This window comes from Diorhabda carinulata, chromosome 10 (genome assembly GCF_026250575.1).
Source record: "Diorhabda carinulata isolate Delta chromosome 10, icDioCari1.1, whole genome shotgun sequence".
NCBI lineage: Eukaryota > Metazoa > Arthropoda > Insecta > Coleoptera > Chrysomelidae > Diorhabda > Diorhabda carinulata.
In genome coordinates, this window is record NC_079469.1 from 5,234,011 (window position 1) to 5,256,172 (window position 22,162).

Genomic DNA, 22,162 nt, shown 5'->3' on the forward strand with positions numbered 1-22,162 from the left:
TTCATGGTGGTGGTAATATTTTTTACACTATTAGAAAGTAGAGATTTAAAAGAACAAAAAACTTATCGACTTTTTAAAAAAAGCTGATATTTTGAGGGGAGAATTCAATTGCTTTTTATATATTAAGTCAAAATAAGATTGATAAATAAATATTTCAAATTAATTAAATAAATTACGGTGTATGATAAGTTTTCACTAAATTTCGTGAAAATTTTTTTGTAAAGCCAAAAAACTTGGTTTTTTGAATTTTTTACATAAATTTTGAGGTTATTTCAAAAATGTGTGAATACAAAAGTTGTAGATCTTTTTTTACCTAGAACTTTTTTCACTAATTATGGAGAAAACTTACCTTCTCATATCCCAAACATACTGTAATTTATTTGATTTGAAATATTTATTTTTCAACCTGTTTTTGACTTAATAACTAAAAGAAAACCTAATCTAATTACTTATATTTATCAATGTACCATGATAAATAATTGAAACTTCTACAAATGAAAATTTTCGTATGCGACTTTTTTTCGTTTTTTTTTACATTTTCGGAGAAAATTTCATGGTGGTGGTAATATTTTTTACACTATTAGAAAGTAGAGATTTAAAAGAACAAAAAACTTATCGACTTTTTAAAAAAAGCTGATATTTTGAGGGGAGAATTCAATTGCTTTTTATATATTAAGTCAAAATAAGATTGATAAATAAATATTTCAAATTAATTAAATAAATTACGGTGTATGATAAGTTTTCACTAAATTTCGTGAAAATTTTTTTGTAAAGCCAAAAAACTTGGTTTTTTGATTTTTTTACATAAATTTTGAGGTTATTTCAAAAATGTGTGAATACAAAAGTTGTAGATCTTATTTTTACTTGGAATTTTTTTCACTAATTATGGAGAAAACTTACCTTCTCATATCCCAAACATACTGTAATTTATTTGATTTGAAATATTTATTTTTCAACCTTTTTTTGACTTAATAACTAAAAGAAAACCTAATCTAATTACTTATATTTATCAATGTACCATGATAAATAATTGAAACTTCTACAAATGAAAATTTTCGTATGCGACTTTTTTTCGTTTTTTTTTACATTTTCGGAGAAAATTTCATGGTGGTGGTAATATTTTTTACACTATTAGAAAGTAGAGATTTAAAAGAACAAAAAACTTATCGACTTTTTAAAAAAAGCTGATATTTTGAGGGGAGAATTTTCAATTGAAAATTAGGGTGCTTTTTATATATTAAGTCAAAATAAGATTGATAAATAAATATTTCAAATTAATTAAATAAATTACGGTGTATGATAAGTTTTCACTAAATTTCGTGAAAATTTTTTTGTAAAGCCAAAAAACTTGGTTTTTTGAATTTTTTACATAAATTTTGAGGTTATTTCAAAAATGTGTGAATACAAAAGTTGTAGATCTTATTTTTACTTGGAATTTTTTTCACTAATTATGGAGAAAACTTACCTTCTCATATCCCAAACATACTGTAATTTATTTGATTTGAAATATTTATTTCTCAACATTTTTTAATAACTAAAAGAAAACCCTAATTAAAATCAAAATATCAATTTGAAAAGTCGGTGAGTTTTTGTTCGTTGGAATATCTACTTTCTGATTTTGTACACAAATATTACACTAAACTAAACACTATGGTAAATTTTCTCAAAAAAAATCGCAGTCGAAAATTTTTGAAATATTGAAATTTTAGACTCTAATTAGTCTAATTACTTATATTTATCAATGTAACATGATAAATAATTAAAACTTCTGAAAATGAAAATTTTCGTATGCGACTTTTTTTCGTTTTCTTTTACATTTTCGGAGAAAATTTCATGGTGGTGATAATATTTTTTACACTATTAGAAAGTAGAGATTTAAAAGAACAAAAAACTTATCGACTTTTTAAAAAAAAACTGATATTTTCAATTGAAAATTAGGGTGCATTTTAGATATTGAGCCAAAACAAAAATTTCAAATTACATAAATTACAGTGTATTTGTGACGTAAAATAATAAGTTTTCACCAAATTTCGTGAAAATATTTTTGTAAAAGCCCAAAAACTTGGTTTTTTGAATTTTACACATAAATTTTGAGGTTATTTGAAAAATGTGTGAATACAAAAGCTGTATTACTTACAAATTTTTTACCATAGGATTTCTAGTTTGCCGGGAATCGAAATAAACCGTTTTTTTACCCTTAAAAATTCACCCCCTTCACCGTACCGACCTCAGTTTGCTCGTAAATTATCTTTCCGTTTCATCCTACTATTATTTTTTTTTGTTTTAAAAAATTATCGACCCTGGATGATATTTAAAATGCGCATTTTTTAAATTTTGTTATGCATAAATTAGTTACCGATGCCAAACAATTCCTTGTATTACAACAAAGTAATAATATTCCGTACGTGATTCGTTGTAAATTTCGTTTTGATCATAAATTCACTAACGTCAAAGGGTAAAAGCATCTACTTAGTTATCAACTTACCAAATTAATAGTTTTCCAAACTGAATTTGGATTATAATATATAAGGTGAATCAAAGAAAATTTAACGAAACAACTTTAAAAAATACTTAGTGCGGTGAGTTCTCATATAGTAAATATAATGCGTTAATTATCTCGCCACTCCTGATGGGGGAACCATTTAAGATCTGTTAACCATATATTAAGTTATAAAATATGTCTTATATTAATCATAAATCTACCTATTCAACTTCTATTTACTGACCGTCCTCAATGTCTTCAATAGGATTAGTATTTAAGAGATCATATACACGCATACTGTGTTCTTAATAGTCTTGACATCCAACGAGTACAGTAGTCAGAATACTGAAACCACTTTATTTATTTATATTTTGCGTTAATAAATAATTTTTACAAAGTTGTTTAACTCGTTCGTGAAAATCTCAACAAGCTTCACACAACGTCTCACGCTATTATCAAATTTTTAACTACGAAGGATCAATACCATCACAAATCCAAAAAAAGAATGAAGGCTGTTTACCGTGACTTTTTCAACAATTAAAAATTGATCTAAGTTACTTCGCTGGAAACGAATATTAACCACGTGCGGGAGGTCTGTGGCGGTGACTTCTCCAGAAAAATTAAATTAATGGATATTCTAAGGATGTGGGGTAGAAGAATCCGTACATTTTTAGACAGCTTAGCAAATAGACGTTGACTGAGAATGTCCTTGCTTCTCGTGATTTGGCAGTTGTCAAATGTCCCAAGTATAAGCATTACGTTTCTTTTAGAAGTTTAGTTTCAAGTATGAAAAATCTAAAAGAAAACGAAAGACGTAAACAATTGTTTTATTAACAAAAAAAAGATCTGAAGAAATCGTTTACGGTTAATCACTTTGTAAGAATGGGAATAGCCAGACAAATAATTAATGATATCAGTCGGCGTGTTGCTACGGGTATTTCGATTGAAAGGAAGTCAGGGTCAAGTAGAAAAGCAAAAATCTGCCAAAAAAATAAGAGGAAAGCTTTGGTTAAAGCGACTGACGGAAAACTGGGGGTCAAATCGATAAGTAATATGTAAACAACATTGTAAAGGAACAGAATGTAGTTTAAAAATCAAGAATATCGGCATCCAAATATTCTGAGAAGCAACGAAAATCGAAATTTTTAGGTATGACCTTCTTGACGCTTGCATAAGTTTCACAAAAATCAAAATACAGTGCAACCTCGATATAACAAATCGGAAGGAAACAAGTAAATATTCGTTATATCAAGTAATTCGTTGAACTGGGATTTGTTATGTTGAGGTTAGGTTGGTCTAAAATTCGTTATAAAGAGGTAAAAATAGTTTTATTCACCTCAACATTACGTACTTATCTTGTTATAAAAAACAACTACTAATAAATGATTGCTGTACGTATTTTCTATTTAAAAACAATTAGGTAGGTAACTTTATATAAAGGTTTTGGGTTGACAAAATTTGTTAAATCGAGGAAGTCGTTATATTGAGGTACGTTATATTAAGGTTGCACTGTATATGGAAAAGTTTGTGCTAGATTTAGATTAATGCAGTTCATAACGAAAAGCATTCTGCCGAGACGACTGGGTGCTGATTCAGTTATATAAAATGTGTGTAATAGCTTTGTATATACTGTATACGAACCGACCACCCACCATATAGCACTGATTTGTCACCGTCCGACTATTCTTTAAGATTTAACAGTGACCATGAAATTAAACATACGACGTATGTATAGTGACACATGAGCTTTAATCAGACGTTTTGAAAAGACTCACAGTTTTATTTATTTATGATCTTTCTTTTTAACTTAGACTAAAAATTCATGGACCACGTATTTGATTCTTTATAATGTTGCTGATTAATTTCATTTTTTGTTTGTTTAATCAAGGAAATAACGCGTAAAACTTGAGTATTTCTGAGCAGTAAGACTGATCAAGATGCAACAAAGTGCATTTTAAGAGCTTCAGGAAACTTTGTTAACAAATATTATGAATAAGAAAAAAATGAAAAGTGCATCTCAAGTGTTTAAAGGTACCTTGTGCTAAGGGTGTCCGTCATCTACGTCATCTACTTAAGTTCCGTGGAAATTCATTATGAAATTGGTCGAATATATTTAGCGGTTTTAGTCGCCCTTTTTCGAGTTATTTTCTTCTACAAGTTATACTATAGTTATATAAGGGTTGTTTGGAAAGTTTCCAATTTCTACTTAACGTTGTCAGCATTTATCAATAGTTCGGATGTGTTGAGAGATTTTCGTCATTTTGAACGCTTAATCTCGGTTGTACTCCCTAAAAGCGGATCAGTACGGGATTGGTATGATTCAGCATACACATACAAGTTTCGATTCATGCCCAATTATCAGTTAAACTCGTCGCAACAGTCTTGATTCAAAAAATGTCACGACGGTCTTTTGCGAAAATATTTAAAAGTTTAATAATTGCGATGTAGCAGTTATTGCGCTATTTTTGAAAGAAAAAGGTGAATAAAACTTAGATTTTGGGTATATCCTGCTTGGAAAACAAGATCTATCAGAAGGAGAGTTTTCCACAGTCCTATTTCATCTGCTAGACGAAAAGGCAGTAATTTTAGAATGCCGTATAATTTACACACTCGGTCGAATGTTTGATCGGAGTCGGTTCGAATCAGCTGTGGATTTACCAGCAGCAGACTGAATAGGCTGTAGTCTAAGGCGGCAAATTTTGCCAAAATTTTTGTTTATTTCAATTAGCAAAATTAAAAAACAAGATTGTTTACACGAAATTTTGAAATTTTTACAGAAGTAAAGGTAATTTGCCTACAATAATGTACTTTAAAACAATTTTTTGCTGTGAAAATGATCAAAATCTTAGTTCTCAAACAAAAGCTTCGAATTTCAGAGGAGAGTAGAGGCGAGAAAAGATAAATAGCCTACTGGAGGTAAATCCGCTACTGGTTCGAAGGTATGTATGTGTGTCCTAGCCTTAAGGTGGCAGAGATAGAGGAGGTTCTAGATCTATCACAAGAACGCATTTGCTATATAATGAATGAAGAGGTGTGCATGCGTAGGGTATCCGCGTTTGGGCCAAAACTGCATTCGAATGAAGATTTGTTAGGCCTTTGAGCACAATTAGTCGATTCATAACTATAGACGAAACCAGAATCCACCATTACGATGACTTTTTCAAATTTATAGTCAAAACAAACATTAAGTTTATATCTTTAGTTTATTATTTCGCTAATGATACGGTGCACAAAGTTCAGATTATACCATAATAAACAGATTAAAACGACGAAAAAAATCCAAAAAAGACGTTTTGAAAACATAATTATTATGGGCGAAAACACCGACTAAAAAAACCATAGGCCAGGTTCCAGCCGATTTTTCGTGGAATTTTGATAATCAAGGTCGATTTTCCTGAAAATTGGCGTGAAGATAGTATCTATAACCTTCTTCAAAATCTACCCTGTAACGAAGGATGCTTTTGCACTGGGGGTGAAAATGGAGATGAAAATTTATTTCATTAAAATAATCTCTAGAGTTTTTTTTCTAAAATTGATATTTTTAGAGTTATTAACGATTGAAACTGATCATTTTTTATTGAAAAAGCGCATATTTGTTACCGTTTTTCACGAATAATTTAAAAAGTTTTCATTTTATCAAAAAAATCATTAAGAACAAAAATGTAGCTAATAAAAAAAACAAAGAGATTCGTTTTTTAAGGACCTCTGTAAATTCAATAATAACTTAGTTATTGCTCGTTGGATGATAGCAATTTTTGGGGAATCCCGAAATTAAAAAACCCTTAACCTCAAATAACTTGAAATTGATGAAATTTTTGGAAAAAACTCAACAGATCTTTTACATAGCACATAGAAAAATCTTCAAAATGAGCACTGTTAAAAATAAGGTTTCATCTTTTTTATAATTATTCCCCCGCCATTACCACCCTAAATAAAATTAATCGTAATCCACTGGCAATTAACTTTATTTATGTATTATTAATATGATCCATGTGATTTGACTGGTTTTGAATGCTAATTTTAGAAAAAATAATCGATTAAATTGAACAATGTATTTCCGTAATCTTGAAAAAAAATAAATTTTTCTTAAATAAACCATGAGAGATGTTTCAAATATTAATTGTAGGGTTTTTTTGCAAAAAATATTGAGTTTGTTTAAATCAATGTTGCATAAAATTAGTTCAAAGTTTGGTTTTATGCAACCCCTTTGAGCTGCAACCTTTTCGAAACCAGGGATTGAAAAAACTTTTAATTTATGGGACGTTGAAATACTTGAAATCCCCTACAAAATGATTTTTTAAAAAAGTTTCTGGTTCGAAAATTGAGCGAGTTATTGTTTTTTATATTATTTTCTAAATAAAAAATTCTATCGATTTTAAAAATATTCTGTAAAAAAATTTTAACAATTTTGAAATTTTTGGTCATTGAAGGTAAGTTTTATAAGGGTTGAAATATTTAAAAAGTAACAGTAACTTAAAAATACTGACGAAATATTCTGAATTTAATATAAATACACTTTTGAATAATCTTTAATTATAGAAGAATCGTTTAGATTATTTTTTACCTTTTCATATCATTAGGGGATGATTTGGAGGGGTTGCATGAATTTGATTGATCATAAACGTGTTTCAGAATGGCAATAGATTTACAAATTCAAATTTATTATACCCTAAATATGCATAAAATCTAACATTTTAAATTTTTTTGCAATAAGGGGTAGTTTATATGCTTAAAAATATAAAAAGCCCGGTTCGGAGCAGGGAACATTTCGTAGACGAGAGCTTGAAATCAAATTTTCATAAAAATCGACGATGATTAACGAAATTTTACGTTTTTTACCGCTGGTACCTGGCCTACCAGTTTTCTATTTATTTTTTTTTAGTTTCACACACAAGTATACGTATATCCTTGGTATAAATCACATTTTTTGCATACATTACGTAATATCTTCGGAATATTGTAACAAAATATAGTTTGTTATTATTTTCACATCCAACATCTGGTATTAAATTTGTTACAGGTCAGGTTCCAGCCCGATTGGTATTGTATCTATTATCATGGTCCGGCTTCTTGGTTTCATTTATGATGAGAAACGACATAAACATAGCCATCGTGGCTATGGTAAACGAACCAGTAAGAACTAATACAACTTCATCTAACGAGTATTGCTATTCAGTAGAGGAATCTAGTGACAATATTGCGCCAGTGGTGAGTTCTATTAATACATCGACAGTCGAAAGTATTTGGCAAACGATTAGACTCGCGTTTCATAAAATTCTAAATAAATGGGTTGTGATTTTAATTATTTATTGGCATAGCTTCAAATGTTTCGTTTTAAAACTATTTGGTTATTAATTTTTTGCTGTGTTACTCGTTTTTCCTGTAAGATGTAGGACAATGTTTTGTTACTTGATTTCGCAAAAAATTTTTTATCTCCTCTCTCAACAATTTTTACAAACGTACTTTTTTCTAGATCATGTCTTTTGATTTCTTATTTTGATATCGTCTTCTTTCGAATTCATATGAACTTGACAAATTTTGACTCTTCCAATCATTTCTTTAAAAAGTCATATTGTTTTTCGTATCCCATCTGATTTGTTAGGAAGAATATTCAGTACCACAAAGGTTTCCTCTTAAGTTAGATTCTTTACTACATCATGTTCAGATTCACTCATTTATAAATTTTCTTTTTCGAAATTTTCTATATGTATTATTAAAATTAGTAATAACCAAGTATTTGTTACCAAGATGACAGACAATCGATGCAATCACTACAATATATTTTGTTCTTCTTCTTTCTTCTTCAACGCACAGCACACGCGTGGATTATTTTGTAGAACATTGTTTCAAATGGAGTGGCGCATATTGAACCCATCTCTCGGCCAGCTCCGACCCAACCTGGTTCGCGTGGTACCGAGTTGTACTTGCAATACAGTTTCGTGGGTAGTGAATAGCTTGACTCAAAAATGGAAAAATTAATCGAAATTGTGAGATCCTTTTCTGTACTCTATGATTCTACTCATGAAGATTATATGGGAGCAAAGATACTGCTAATTTTTCTTCACTCCCAATAGGCTTTTTTGCGTTGCACTCTTGACCAGTAATATCCTTTTCAATTAAATTATGCGCCTCACTAAACTGTCTGCTTGAACATATTTTCTGGAATTTCACCAGATAACTTGAACTCTCCGTAACTCAATCTTTCTCGCAAATACTCATTTGTTTTACTTCTTTTTCTTTTTTTTTGTTGGTAGTTGCAACATAATAAATCTTTTGTCATCCTCAGATTCAGACTCCAGATCGAGAAGAAGCCGCTGGCTCGCTGTCATCTTGTATACTAATGGGGATTTGGGTATAAATCGTGGGCGTTCAGCGTGTTCAATATGCGTTACTATTCAAAAACGTGGACTTGGGCTGGGTATGGCCCTCGCCTGTGCTGTACGTGGGCTGGGTTCAATTTGCGGCAGGCCTTAGGCCTGTAGTTTCCAACTTGTCATCCTTGAGATGTTGAGGTCCAAGAATCCAGGTTTACCGTCTCGTGCGATCTTCCTCTGGTCATCCTGTCCACGTGTTCGTTCCAAGCTCTTCTACGTTTACGTTCCCATCTGACGATGTCTTCCACCTCACATTCGTGACTTATGTCTGTGTTTCTCTTTCTGTCTCTTAGTGTGTATCCGCTTATGTTTCTGAGTATTTTCATTTCTGTTGTTCGAATGATTTTATTAGTTATTGATATATCTTGTTATAAAATCAAAATAATCCAAAGTAAGTAATGCGTCTCCAATGATACCAATCATAACCTTATTTGACTTGCAGTATCATCATGAGGTATGAATGACTTCGTTATCCACTTGGCGCTTGCATAAGTTTCACAAATTTCTTGTTTAGGTATAATAGAAAAAACTGTATACATACCTCAAGAGGAAATTGCGTCTCTTGGAGGAAATTATCTAAGGATTGTAACGAATCATTTTTCTCTCCTAATTTTTCACTTCGATGTCAATGATGACATGTGATACGTGCCATGAACACTTGTCAGTAAATATCCTCTGTAGTGCTCGTCTTTCACCTGGATAATAGGCTTTTATTTGGACCTGGTGGGCTACTCCACCATTTGGTGCGAAATAAATATACCAATTGGTCACGGTGTAAAGTTTTTTTAAAATTCAAAAATCATTTTGGTACTATTACCTTTTCTTCTCGTATGAATCAAACTCTGACTATACACCAAAGCTATCAGAACTGTTCCATTGGTATTTTATACTGAATATAAAATTTTGTGCTGTTTAACCTAATTCGTTTGATGATTTTTGACATGCAAGGTCTGTTCTGAAAGTGATAAGACTCATAGAAAAAAGTCTGGTAGTGCCCAGAAGATCCTGGCAGGTCATCTGATCATCATTCTGATATTCATCTTACTGTTCAATAAATTTTCATTCGCGACAAATTTTCTTTGGTGGTCGAAGGGCGTCAAGACCAGTTGTCATCTTTTACGGCAGCATCATCATGAGCCACCTTATGGTCGGTATACACGGCAACGGGCAACGATAAAACTGCGCAAAGCACAGATAATTTGCGCAGATTTATCGAACGTATGTACAAAAATTGGCGCAGATTTTTTGGTTAGAGCAAGCCATTGGGGCAAGGTTCAAAATCTATTCTATAAATTGCACAGTCTTATCGTAGCTGGACAAGTCATTCAGTTCTTTCGCAAGTATTTCGCAATTTTTCTTCCCGGTATTATCGATATCTGAATTTTGAATTCTGGTTAACCATTTTCTTACCTGGAGCTTAAGCATAATACATATTACCAACTTATTAATCATAACACCCCCTCTCATTTTGGTGTAACTACCTTGGATAGGGATAAATTTAAAGTAATTGGTTGAAATTTTGTGACCTAACCTAACCTTAGACTGTAGCTCGCACGTTTGTTTAGGAAAAAACCGTTCTACTACTTTCAGAACATACCCTGTATTATATAAATATTTGTGGTATTTTTAGGAGTACGGTGGCACACTTCAATGGCCTAGTAAAGTACAAAGTTATATTTTGGCCTCGTTTTATTGGGCCTATATTATATCCCAAATAGTTGGCGGCTTGGCTACTCAAAAATTGGGAACTAAACGGGTATTCGGTTATGCCCAATTGGCGACAGCTTTTTGCAGTATTTGTATACCTTGGGCGAGTGAGACTCATTTCGGTTTGGTGATAAGTTTGCGATTCATACAAGGATTTGCATCGGTAAGTGTTTTTTTTTTCAATAATATTTGGTAATTAATAGGGATGAGTCGATTCTCGATATCGATTCTCGATACCGATTCTCGAGACCACCGATTCTAGGACATTGGTATCGGTATCGAGAATCGATCGCAAAAAGTCGATGCCGACACCAGTAAATGGACGGAAAAATGATTTTTAATCCAGTTTATATTGTTATCAAAATGAAATTATCATATTTTTCAAAATCATTTGTTGAAATATTTGTCTTTGTTGCTGCCTCGGTACATTTATTGCGCCGACAAAGAAGTTTCATATCGTCTTTGATATATCAGGTGTAGAATGTAGAAAAATCCTGCTTATAACCCTCTAACGGTAAGGTGGGGGTCACATCCGACCCACTCCCTTCCAACTATTTGTAGTACGAGAGCCCAAGGAACCCTATCAGTCGGCGTCGAGGGACTCTCTTACTAGATATACTGTTCTGGTAAGTAATATTTCACTAACTGGAGGTAGTTTTCACGCCTACAGTAGGCGCTGGGTCGCGATTTGCCAATTCCTGCTCAATATGTTCTAAAGCTCACCTCAACAATAACAGGAACTAATAGGAATGTAACCATTGATAACTGGTTCATTTCCTTTGACTTGGCAGAAGTACTTTGTGAACGAAAACTGACAAGCGTTGGTACACTTCGTAAAAATAAACCACAGATACTGCCTTCATTATTATCTGCTGCTCCACAAGGTTCTACCAAATACCTGTACCAACATAACAAAATGATTCTTGCTCATGCAGCAAACCCTAAAAAAAAGGTTCTGTTTCTGTCAACGATGCACCAAAGGGGGGAAGACAACGGTGACTCATGAAAACCAGAGATAATTGAGTTTTATGATTCAACCAAAGGTGTTTTGGACAAACTTTGACACGATAAAACAACAAAAAGGAAGAGCGGGAGATGGCCCATGTGGTATTTTTTTGGAATGCTCAACATGGCAGTTCTAAATGCATTTGTAATATTCAAATGGAACTCAGATTGTGAGGATTTCTCAGTTCATGCACGTGTAGACTTCCTCAAAAGCTTTGCTTTTGGACTGGCTAAACCATAAATGAATCAACGTCTGGAGAATCAACGCGATTCGCAATAGGAGCCATTTTGGTCAAGGAATCGCCACAATCTTTAGCTATTGCACCAACAAGTAATCTAGAGCAGAAAAGAAGAAGGTGCAGTTATTATAATCCTTCAAAGGACAGGAAGGGCAATAATTTTTGTACAAAATTCAACAACAGAGAACACAAAATGATTTTGTATCCCAAATGTGCTACTAATGAAAAACATTTTGATTAGTACCTTATTACTTGTGATTCCATTTTTTTATTCGTTTATTTTTAATTATTTTGATTGATTGTGATTCATCAAACACGTTTTTGATTCCGAAAAAGTACTAGTCCTATGGCTAGTTAGAAAAGTGATTTGAAAAGTACTTCACTTTGTTATTTGATAAGACTGAATAATGTCTACATTTGATAGTTTCTATTTATTTTATGTTATTATTGCTGTTACCAAATGACAACCGAGAGTTCCCAAATAGATATTATTTTTGCTTCAATGTAAAGTTAAACTTTTAATGCAGTTTTCCAATTGAAATAATTATTTTATTGGTATAAATTATGAAACTAAATTTGATTGTTCAAAGGTAGAATAAAAACTGTTATCACAAACTACCAAGTGACAAGAGTTGAAAAATTTGTTCCTGATTTTTTGAGTTATCAGATTGGTGATGGAAAATGAATATGAATGTGGTAATTCGACTGATTTATTGTTCTGTAGAAAATAAAATTGTTTTCTTGATTCTAAACCATTTTTTTTTAAAGAAAACCCCAGTTAGGTCGGATCCGATCCCTCCTTACTATTTATGACCTTACCGTTAGAGGGTTAAAATAACTTGGATAATGATTTTGATTTTTGATACAATAACCAAAAAACCAAAGAGCTTAACGTAGACCATGTGTTTCCCTTTGTTGAAGATTGGTCCAATTTAATTTAAGAATAAATGTTTATTAAACCATTGTTTATTTTTTATTTGCGAAATTGTCTCATTTATCCCTGTAAGGCATAGATATAAAGAATTTTTTTCACAAGGGGTTATTATACTTCGATGGTATCGGTATCGAGAATCGATTTTTTAGGTATCGATATCGAGAATCGAAAAATTTTGGTATTGACACATCTCTAGTAATTAATAATGATTACAATTGAAGAAGGTTAGGTTAGAAAATAACTATACTTAACTTAAAATAACGTGACCTATTAATAATAAAATATTAATGTCTTATTTCTTAAACCTTTTAATATGTTTACGCTTCTAAATGTTCTTGATTTTACGCCTCTTCTGTTTTAAAATTAGTTTTTTTGGTAATTATCTAAAAATCATCCTACACCCCCTATCGACTTGGGGTTGTGGGGGTGTTAGAGGGAGGTAAATACCCTTAATAAGTACAAGTAAGATGGAATGGAGTTTTTGAGTTAGATTAAGTAAGGTTAGGTTAGGTTAGGTTCTATAAAGAACACTATTTATACAACATCTTTTCGTGCTCTTTCAACACACCCTCCCGCCACACCCCTTGATCTTTTTTTACCTTATTTTACAATAAAAAAATAGTTACTAAATTTTCAATTTTTCTATATGTATTTTTCTAAAATAATAATTACTTAATATTACGTCAATTAACAATTATAATTTTTCTTAATTTCATTCAATTAATTTCACATATTATTTTCACTATTTAGCTTTATTTTTTGTTTATAAATTTTCAAATAAAATTTATAATTTGTTAACATACGTAAGTCCGAAAATGTCAATTTTTTATTATTTAATACTCTATTTTTTTAACAAGGGATGACCTACGGCTGGAATATTTTTTTTTGTGTTATTATCTACTCAAATATACTTATATCGTGAATAAGTAATTTGAGATTGTCAGTTGAAGTTTCCAGAATCCAAACGCATCAAAAGTCCAATAAAGAAGCAAAAATTTGAAGGAAGGTACCTCAAATGCACCCTGTATAATGCACGTTCGAATATAAAATTCATTAACCTCAACTCGTGTTCAATAAACTCCCATGTGCTATTAAAAAAAATTAAAAATATATAAATATTATGCGTGTTTCTAAGTTTTCTTTCATATTCTAAAAATAATTTTCGCTATTCGTTTTATCTCACAGATAATCGATTATTCTATAAGTCTCGTCCACGTCATTATATCATATCTCTATCTAATTTGATGTATTCAGTGGCGTGCAAAATAACGCACTAACTGATTTGACTCTAAAGGAAACTGAATAATATTCACTAAATTTTGCAAATGTAACTTTTAACCAAAATTTTAACAAAAACGATTTTTTTTGGTTGTGACGTCATGAAAATAAGAAAATCGTATAATATACTGAATTAATTACTTGGATATTCAATATTCAATAATCAATTATTTTCTAAACCGTCAGCTGTCAACGTAAGTATTCAGTACTGAGAATAATCGAATGCAGATAATAATCGATTACTTTGTACTCGAGTGCCACATCAATAGATGTCATAATCATTTGTGTTTATGTTATTATAATTGAGTTTGTGCTTCTATTTTTTACACTTCATTTATAGTCTATTTTTAAGATAAGGAGAGTAATGAAATTATGAAGCATTCGTAATCCATAGAAATATAACTTCTTTCAGCAGACACGAAGTGTAAATTTATTGTTCATTTACCCATCCCAACCACCGCGCTTCAAATTACCGGGGAAAGATGATCTGCGTTAATTTTGGAGGAACATGATGTGTTAGTCAAATATTTTTGCTGAAAACAAAATGTAGGTGTTGTATCATGTTAGGTGGGTAGGTTTAAAATTAATAATCCAAAACCATTTCTGTCCCCAATTCGCTTAGCCATGTCGTCAAGTCTTTGTATGACAAATCTATTTGTGTTGTCGTGTATTGTTTGTTCTTTTTTCTCACTCTTTTTACCAATTTAGCTCTTGCTATTATTCTTTGAGGTATTTGGCACTAACTCATTATAAGCTCTTGATCTTCAGTTTCATTGCTCTCTTCTTTACATTTCCCATCGGTTTTTCTGAGGCCGAAGCTACTATAATATTGTTGTATGTGACCATGTCTCGTTATGAGTTGTGTTATCTTCCAAATCAGTGCTAGTTGTACTCTTTTGACCTCCTTTATTATATTAGAAGTTTTTCAACCTTTTTTGGTGTTTTCCCCTTTTGGTTTGCCAAGTCGTCAGTGTTTTTATTTCTTGTTTTGTCGGGTAGTTTAGTGTATCATCTGGTTATGTCTGTGAAAGTTTGGTTAACCTATATGCTGTTTTCATTCCCGTGTTGCTTCTGACAGTTTTGATTGTCATATGTCATGTTGTGTTGTGTCATTGTCTCGAGATTATTTTTTTCTTATTATTGTTAATGCTGTTAGCTAATTGTTGTATAATTGCTGTCAAATCTACGTTGAATACGGTGAGGTAGTTGTTACGCGTAGGTTGTGTATTATTTGTGGGTTGTCGTTGTATGTTTTGTGTATTGTCCAAAAGACCAATTTTTCGTCGTTTCGTGGCTCTTCCAAATTTTCCAAAATCTCACTGTACATTGCAAGTTGCAACTAAACTGTTGAAAGAACGTTCATAAACGACGTGGCTAGGTCAAGAATGGAGGATAAGCTCAAATACTACGCTGAGCCTGGTAATGGGGGGAGGAAGTAACATTTTTTATATGAAATTTTGTTATTTGGCACACAATTGCTAATTTTTCATGAAGAATCTTGAATACGTGGTTAAAAAAATAATAAACTGTTAATAAATTAATTTATTCGAGAGTTTATTAACAGTTGAATAATATTTATTAGTAGTTAACAAATATTTATTTAATTTTAATAGATTGTATGCCATTCGACACAGAAAATACGAATTTACGCGCAACTTAATACAAAATTTGCTCAAAACAAAAAGAAAATTAATAACGATAACTGGAATTTTTGTACAAAAAATTTAATAAAAAAATCTGGGAAAAACTTACCAACGAATATAATGAATAAAATCACCACAAATTTACTAAAATTTACTTTTATTTGGAGGGTAGATAGGTAGAGGAAGAATTCGAATCAATTACGAGGTTTTATTGAATTTACCGAATGTAGAGGTAGATAATAAATTAATTTCTTCAAAAACTTGAAAGTTAGAATAAATAAATATGTGATAGAAAACGTAAAATATTGAGAAAAAAACTACGTAGTATCGGACAGGGAGGAAGGAGTCGTGGAAAAGGCTACCTGTAGGGGTCCCAAAAGGACTATAATAAGACCACGTGGTTTAAGGACGCGGGCGGTGTTGTAAGTTTTCTGCGGTATCCCTGTAATCTGATGTAGCGGTTCAAATGGCCGATGATAGGGAATAATATAGCCGCAGTTGTACCCTCCTGTACCCCTAACCGGAAAGAGCCGTTTTTGCTTACACCAGCACCTTCTTCTTGTCTTCTTCTTGTAAATTGTCATCGCTTTTTCTCTTTCCAGCCAAGAGAGCAAGCACAAACCCACGTAACCACCACAACCCCACTCTTGCAGAGGAGTAACTCCTAAATTAGAGCCAACTCCAACCTCCTATAAAAAAAAATATTCCCTTATCCTACCTAAAATAACCCAATGAATCTCTCTCTTTCTCTTTAAGGAAGAATACACAATTTGGATGTCCTCGATATATGAAAAAACCTAAAATCGTGTTTTCGGTGAAATTTGTGGGAATCAGAATTAAAATAAAACGAAATTTCTAACTTTTATTGGCAAATAGATCTTTAATACACAAGGCTTTTAACCAGTCCAAACCTTTTCCAAATGTTCTGTACAGCTCGTGGTTATGACCAATTAAAGACCAAAAACATTTATTAGCTCAGGTACATCTATGAAACTATTGGGAAATATTCAAATTATTCTGTAAAAGTATTTGAAATGTTTCGTAACTATGATTTATTACTCTCTTGTACATAAAAATAGACTATAAAATCATCAAAACACTTTTTTACCAAATAAAAAATTGCTAGTTAGTTTTTTAACTGATAAAACAAATCATGGACCTCGACAGGCAGGAATCAACGTATTGGATAGTCGGTAAATTTTTTGTTTAAAATAAAAAGAGTATAGACAGATAAAATGAGAAATAACAGAAGAAGAGGATTATGAAGGAAGTGATACTTTTATATTTCTGATTATTTTCGTAAACGGTGGTTGAAAAAACAAATTAAAAAAAGTGAGGTTAGAATAATAATAATTTGTACGTGATGATGTAAAACATCTAAAAGGAAAATAAAAGCAATTAAATTGAGTAGAATTAGTTTATTGCATCTTAAAATAAAATATTATAATGAAGATGACGAAAATGGGACCCAAACAAAGAAAACAATCCAAGAAAAGCCAAATAATCAAAACATTAGTTGATGAAGATTCCATAATGAAAACAAGACGATTTAAAGGAATGAGACGGAAAAATAGGAGCAACTTTGATCGTTAAAACATTAAATTGTTAATGTATCAACTAATTATATAAAAAAAAATACGAAAAAATTTCACTTTTTATAGGGTTTAACTTGGCCTGCTATGTATGCCCTTGTGGGGCATTGGATACCAGTTCCAGAACGAAGTAGGTTTATGTCTAGTTTTCAAGGTAAGTATTCGACACGTTCTTTAATTTTCTTTTACCCTACAAAATGAATAAATACAGTGACCATCGCTCGTTAATAAATGTTCATTTTTCTTTATTTAACAGAAAATTATTTATAAATAAAACAAGAATCACCGTGTCCGGTTAAAACGCCAGCCACCAGTCGAATTTCCTGCCTGACTAAGTGGAACAGTGGATTGGTACGATTGTGTCAGGTCAATGTGTACATTATCTTGTCTTATACCAGAATTAGACTAATGACAGGTGACACAATAATTGAAGGACACTTAAATAGTTTGACATATTCACAATTTTTTAAAAATTTAAAATAAAATGTATAAATAACCTTATGGATGGAAGAATAACAGTAATCAAACTTAAAGCTACCTAATTTACATAACAACGAACTAAAAAAAAACAAAATGGCAACAAAGACAACATACAAAAATCAAAGGGAGAAGACAATCATGGCAGCATGTCACGCAAAAAAGTATAAATACAAATAAATAATAATAATAATAGCAAACTTGGAATTTTTAGAATCGTTGGTTATATTTATACTAAACATGTTTACTATCACTACACCAACAGTTACAATTACAAATCAATCAAAAGTTGAACTCAGTGTCTAAAGACAACGTCAAACAGTCCAACTGTGAGTGTTATTGCTACTTAAGTTTTGCGATATGGCAACACTGATGTGAATATGTCAAATCTGACAACGCCATCATAATGTTTTAATCTACCTGATTTTCGATGTGGCTTAAACCAACAGCCGATCAAGTCTCTTCGACTTTTGGTGATGAAGCACCATCTCGAGCTGGTTTTCTGAACCGTGGTCGCGCTTTTCTGGTATTGTACCAGAAAACATCGAGATTGTGCGTAAACTGATATTGCAACATCGTCATGTGACATACCGTAAGATTTACGCATATTTGGGCATTCGTTCTACTCGCATATATTTTGCTTGTCAAAAAGATTTGTTCGCGTTGGATACCGCATAATTTGACAATCGCTCAAAAAAAGCTCGTGTCGATTAATGCGAAGAAATGCTAAAAAATTTCATTAGCGATGCTTCAAAAGACGTGACAGGCGACGAATCATGCATATGAAATCGAAAGTAAACAACAGTCGATTGTTTGCAACTTTCAAGACGAACTAAATCCAAAAAAAGTTGTTGGCGCACGAAAGAGTTTGAAGAAAATGGTCGAATGTTTTTCCGGAATAACTGGTTCCAGTAGAGCAACGTAAAACGGTCAATTGTGAATGGTACATCAGTATTTGTTTGGCAGAAGTGTCCGAAAAAAAAAACAAGGAAATCAATCGTAGAAGAAGAATCATTCAATTAAAATAGCCAAAACATTAAATTGATGGGTCATTCGCCGTACAGTCCTTGTTTGGTGATTGTTTCTTATATATAATACATTTCGACGTCTAATGGCGGTTGATGCGTTCAAATTACATGTTTTGGAGTGCATTGATCTTAATAAAGGAATATTTCGAAAAAAGAAATTATTAATATTTATTTTTATTCGTCTATCTCAAAACTACAACTGAGTGGCAACCTTCGTAGTAGATATGAACAGTGTGTTCGATAGTAATAATCATCAGTAAAATGGCGAATTAAGTCTGTTGTTTTGTATATTGTTACTAATTAATTTATTTTCCGTAGGTTTCAGTATTGGTATTGGAATAACTTATCCCCTGTGCGGATTTCTCATCGCCCATCTAGGTTGGCGCTCAGTATTCTATACAACAGGCTCAATAGGCATCATTTGGTGTCTCATTTGGTACTTGCTGGCATTCGACAGTCCAGAAATACATCCTCGAATAAGTTTAAGAGAACAACAGTATATTAAAGAAAATACTAACAATACATACGAAAATTCCAGGACGCAGGTAGTACCCTGGAAGAAAATTTTAACGTCTCCAGCAGCTTGGTCGATTGGCATCACTAATTTCGGCAGGATTTGGGTACATTATATTTTTATAGTGTCCGGACCGACTTACATGAAAAGTATACTTGGATTTAGTATTGAAAAGGTAAGATATTTTTATGTAAGAAACTTTTTAGAAAAATTATTTGCTTTAGCTGAACTCTCAATTCAGTTCATGTGTTAAGGTAGCAAATGGGAGTAATTTTAATGTGCATAGTGCTAATTTGGGAATATTTGAGTACAGACACAGCCAAAAGTGTCCCGAATTCAAGTTTTACATGCAGTGATGCTAACTTAGGAATTTTTTCCTATATTTGAGTTAGATATTGCCTAAAAGTGTCCCAAATTAAAGTTTTATATTTTGTGATACTAATTTGGGAATTTGTATATTAAATTTGAATTAGACATTGCCATCAAGTGTCCCAAATTCAAGATTTTTATGAAGCGATGCTAATTTCGAAATTCTTTCCTTAAATCTGAGTACAAACATAGCTAAAAGTGCCTCAAATTCAAATTTTTGTGTGCTGTGATGCTGATTTGATAATTTGTTTCCTATATTTGAGTGAGACGTTGCCAAAAAGTGTCGCAAAATCAAGTTTTATATTCTGTGATCGTAATTTGGGAATTATTTCCTTTAATCTTAGTACATACATAGCTAAAAGTTTTCCAATTTCAATTTTTACATGCAGTGATCCTAACTTGGGAATTTTTCCCAAAAGTGACCCAAATTCAAGTTTTATACGCTGTGATGCTAATTTGGAAACTTTTTTCCTAAATTTGAATATAGACGTATCCAAAAAGTGTCACAATTTGAATACAGATATAACCAAAAATGTCCCAAATTCAAGTTTCATTTTTTGTGATACTAATTTGGGAATTTTTTTCCTAAATTTCAATATAGATGTATCTAAAAAAGTCCCAAATTCAAAATTTATATGGAATGATGCTAATTTGGGAATTATTTCAATAAATCTGAGTACAGACATAGCCAAAAATGTTCCAAATTCAAGTTTTGTATTTTGTGATACTAATTTGGGAATTTTTTTCTACATTTGTATATAGACGTATCCACAAAGTGTCATAAATTCAAAATTTATATGCAGTGATGCTAATTTGGGAATTATTTCGATACATCTGAATACAGACATAGACAAAAGTGTCCCAAATTCAACTTTTACAAGCAGTGATGCAAACGTAGGATGTTTTTCCCCGAACCTAAGCATCAGCATTGTTTTTAATATCAGTATCTGATACTTGAAAAATTGTTTATGCAGTAAAAACCCCGGAATTCTTTACAACCCCTAGTTTAAATATTGACAGTTTGTGGTACTTAGAGATTGCTGGTGAAGTTCTTAAATCGTTGATAAGGAAATGTTGTCAATTATATCTCTTCTAAATAATTTTATATTGATTTTAATAATCTTGTATTTTTCAGAACGGTTTGCTATCGGGAGCACCATTCATTTGCAGTTATGTAGCATCAGTATTTTTCTGTTATATAGCAGACAAACTCATTACCAAAAATTACATGTCCTTGACGAACGTACGCAAACTTATGACAGCCTTATGTAAGTTTAAACACCTTTAGTGTATTGATCATTCAAATAAATAAAACTAACCATAGATAAAATAATGGAGGATGTTATTATTTATAGTAGTTGCCTCCTGCTTGGGTGGCATTCTTGGCTGGTTTATTTGTTTCTGTCCTCTTTTGTGTTCGTTCTGATTACTTTGCTTTATCTTGTTCTTTGCATGACATTTCTTTGCTTTTTTCAGTTTATTTTTACGTGCAGTTAACTTACAGTACATTATGTGAACTGTGCAGTCAATTCGAGGTATATTTAAGAGAATATGCTGAGATTTACTGTAAATTTGTAATATCCCCTATATACATCTTTTAAATAATGCATATTGGTAAGGTTCATTTCCTTCCTCAAAGTTAACATTCAAAAACATTATTATTTCTTTTTTAATATGTACCCCCTAGATAAAAGGAACCAATAAAATGGGTGTATACATAAAAATTGTCATTATGTTTAGTTGTAAAACACAGTTTTTATATGCGATTTATTCCCTACATCGTAATTATGTTTTAGCTCAAATAGTACCTGGAATTTTGGTAGTCGTCATCAGTTATATAGGTTGTGACATCAACTTAATTCTCGTTGTTTGGTTCCTAGCTGTCACTCTTGTTACAGCTTCGTATGCCGGAGCTATGGCCAACGTTGTAGATATAGGTAACTATTTACAATTTTTTTTTTCCAAATATTTGATATTTAGAATCTTTTTTTGTTTCAGCTCCAAATTTCGCAGGACCGGTACTAGCTTTTGCTCAAACGATACACATGAGCGCAAGTTTTATTAGTCCCCTCGTAACGTTTCACATGTTGGAAGGTCAAGAACAGAACATGTCGGCTTGGAGGAACGTTTTTTACGTTTCCTGTTTTGTAACTGTTGTTACGTATATTTCTTTCCAAATATGCGGTACTGGAGATGTAAGTAAATAGATCAATATAATTTCTTATGTTTTTCTTCAACTTTCCATTTCCAAGACTTTTTTATGTTTTACGTTATGATTTGACTTGATTACAGGTCTCTTTTCCATCCTGTTGCTACATGTTATTGTTACTAGCTTTTAATTAGTTTCACCTGTCCTTTCGTCTGTAATTAAATCTTGAAAGTTAAATTTGATGCTGATAAATGTTTGGACGATCATCAAATTGAGAAATGCTTGTATTTTATGTGTTTTATTATAATTAAAAATGTTCAATTAGTATTAACAAAAGCCGGTACGAATGTCCATTGCCACTTGTCATTCAT

At 31.7% G+C, this 22,162-nt stretch overlaps 1 protein-coding gene across 2 annotated transcripts in view; it reads left to right on the plus strand.

Moving 5' to 3' along the window:
• Window positions 1-22,162, plus strand: part of LOC130899068 (sialin) — a 46,845-nt gene that overhangs the window by 17,618 nt on the left and 7,065 nt on the right. For both annotated transcript variants that reach the window (XM_057808811.1, XM_057808812.1), the window contains 7 exons: window positions 7,503-7,690; window positions 10,487-10,726; window positions 17,324-17,408; window positions 19,078-19,448; window positions 20,778-20,910; window positions 21,439-21,579; window positions 21,641-21,837. In XM_057808811.1, coding sequence (XP_057664794.1) covers window positions 7,503-7,690; window positions 10,487-10,726; window positions 17,324-17,408; window positions 19,078-19,448; window positions 20,778-20,910; window positions 21,439-21,579; window positions 21,641-21,837 — 1,355 coding nt within the window. The remainder of the gene's footprint in view (window positions 1-7,502; window positions 7,691-10,486; window positions 10,727-17,323; window positions 17,409-19,077; window positions 19,449-20,777; window positions 20,911-21,438; window positions 21,580-21,640; window positions 21,838-22,162) is intronic.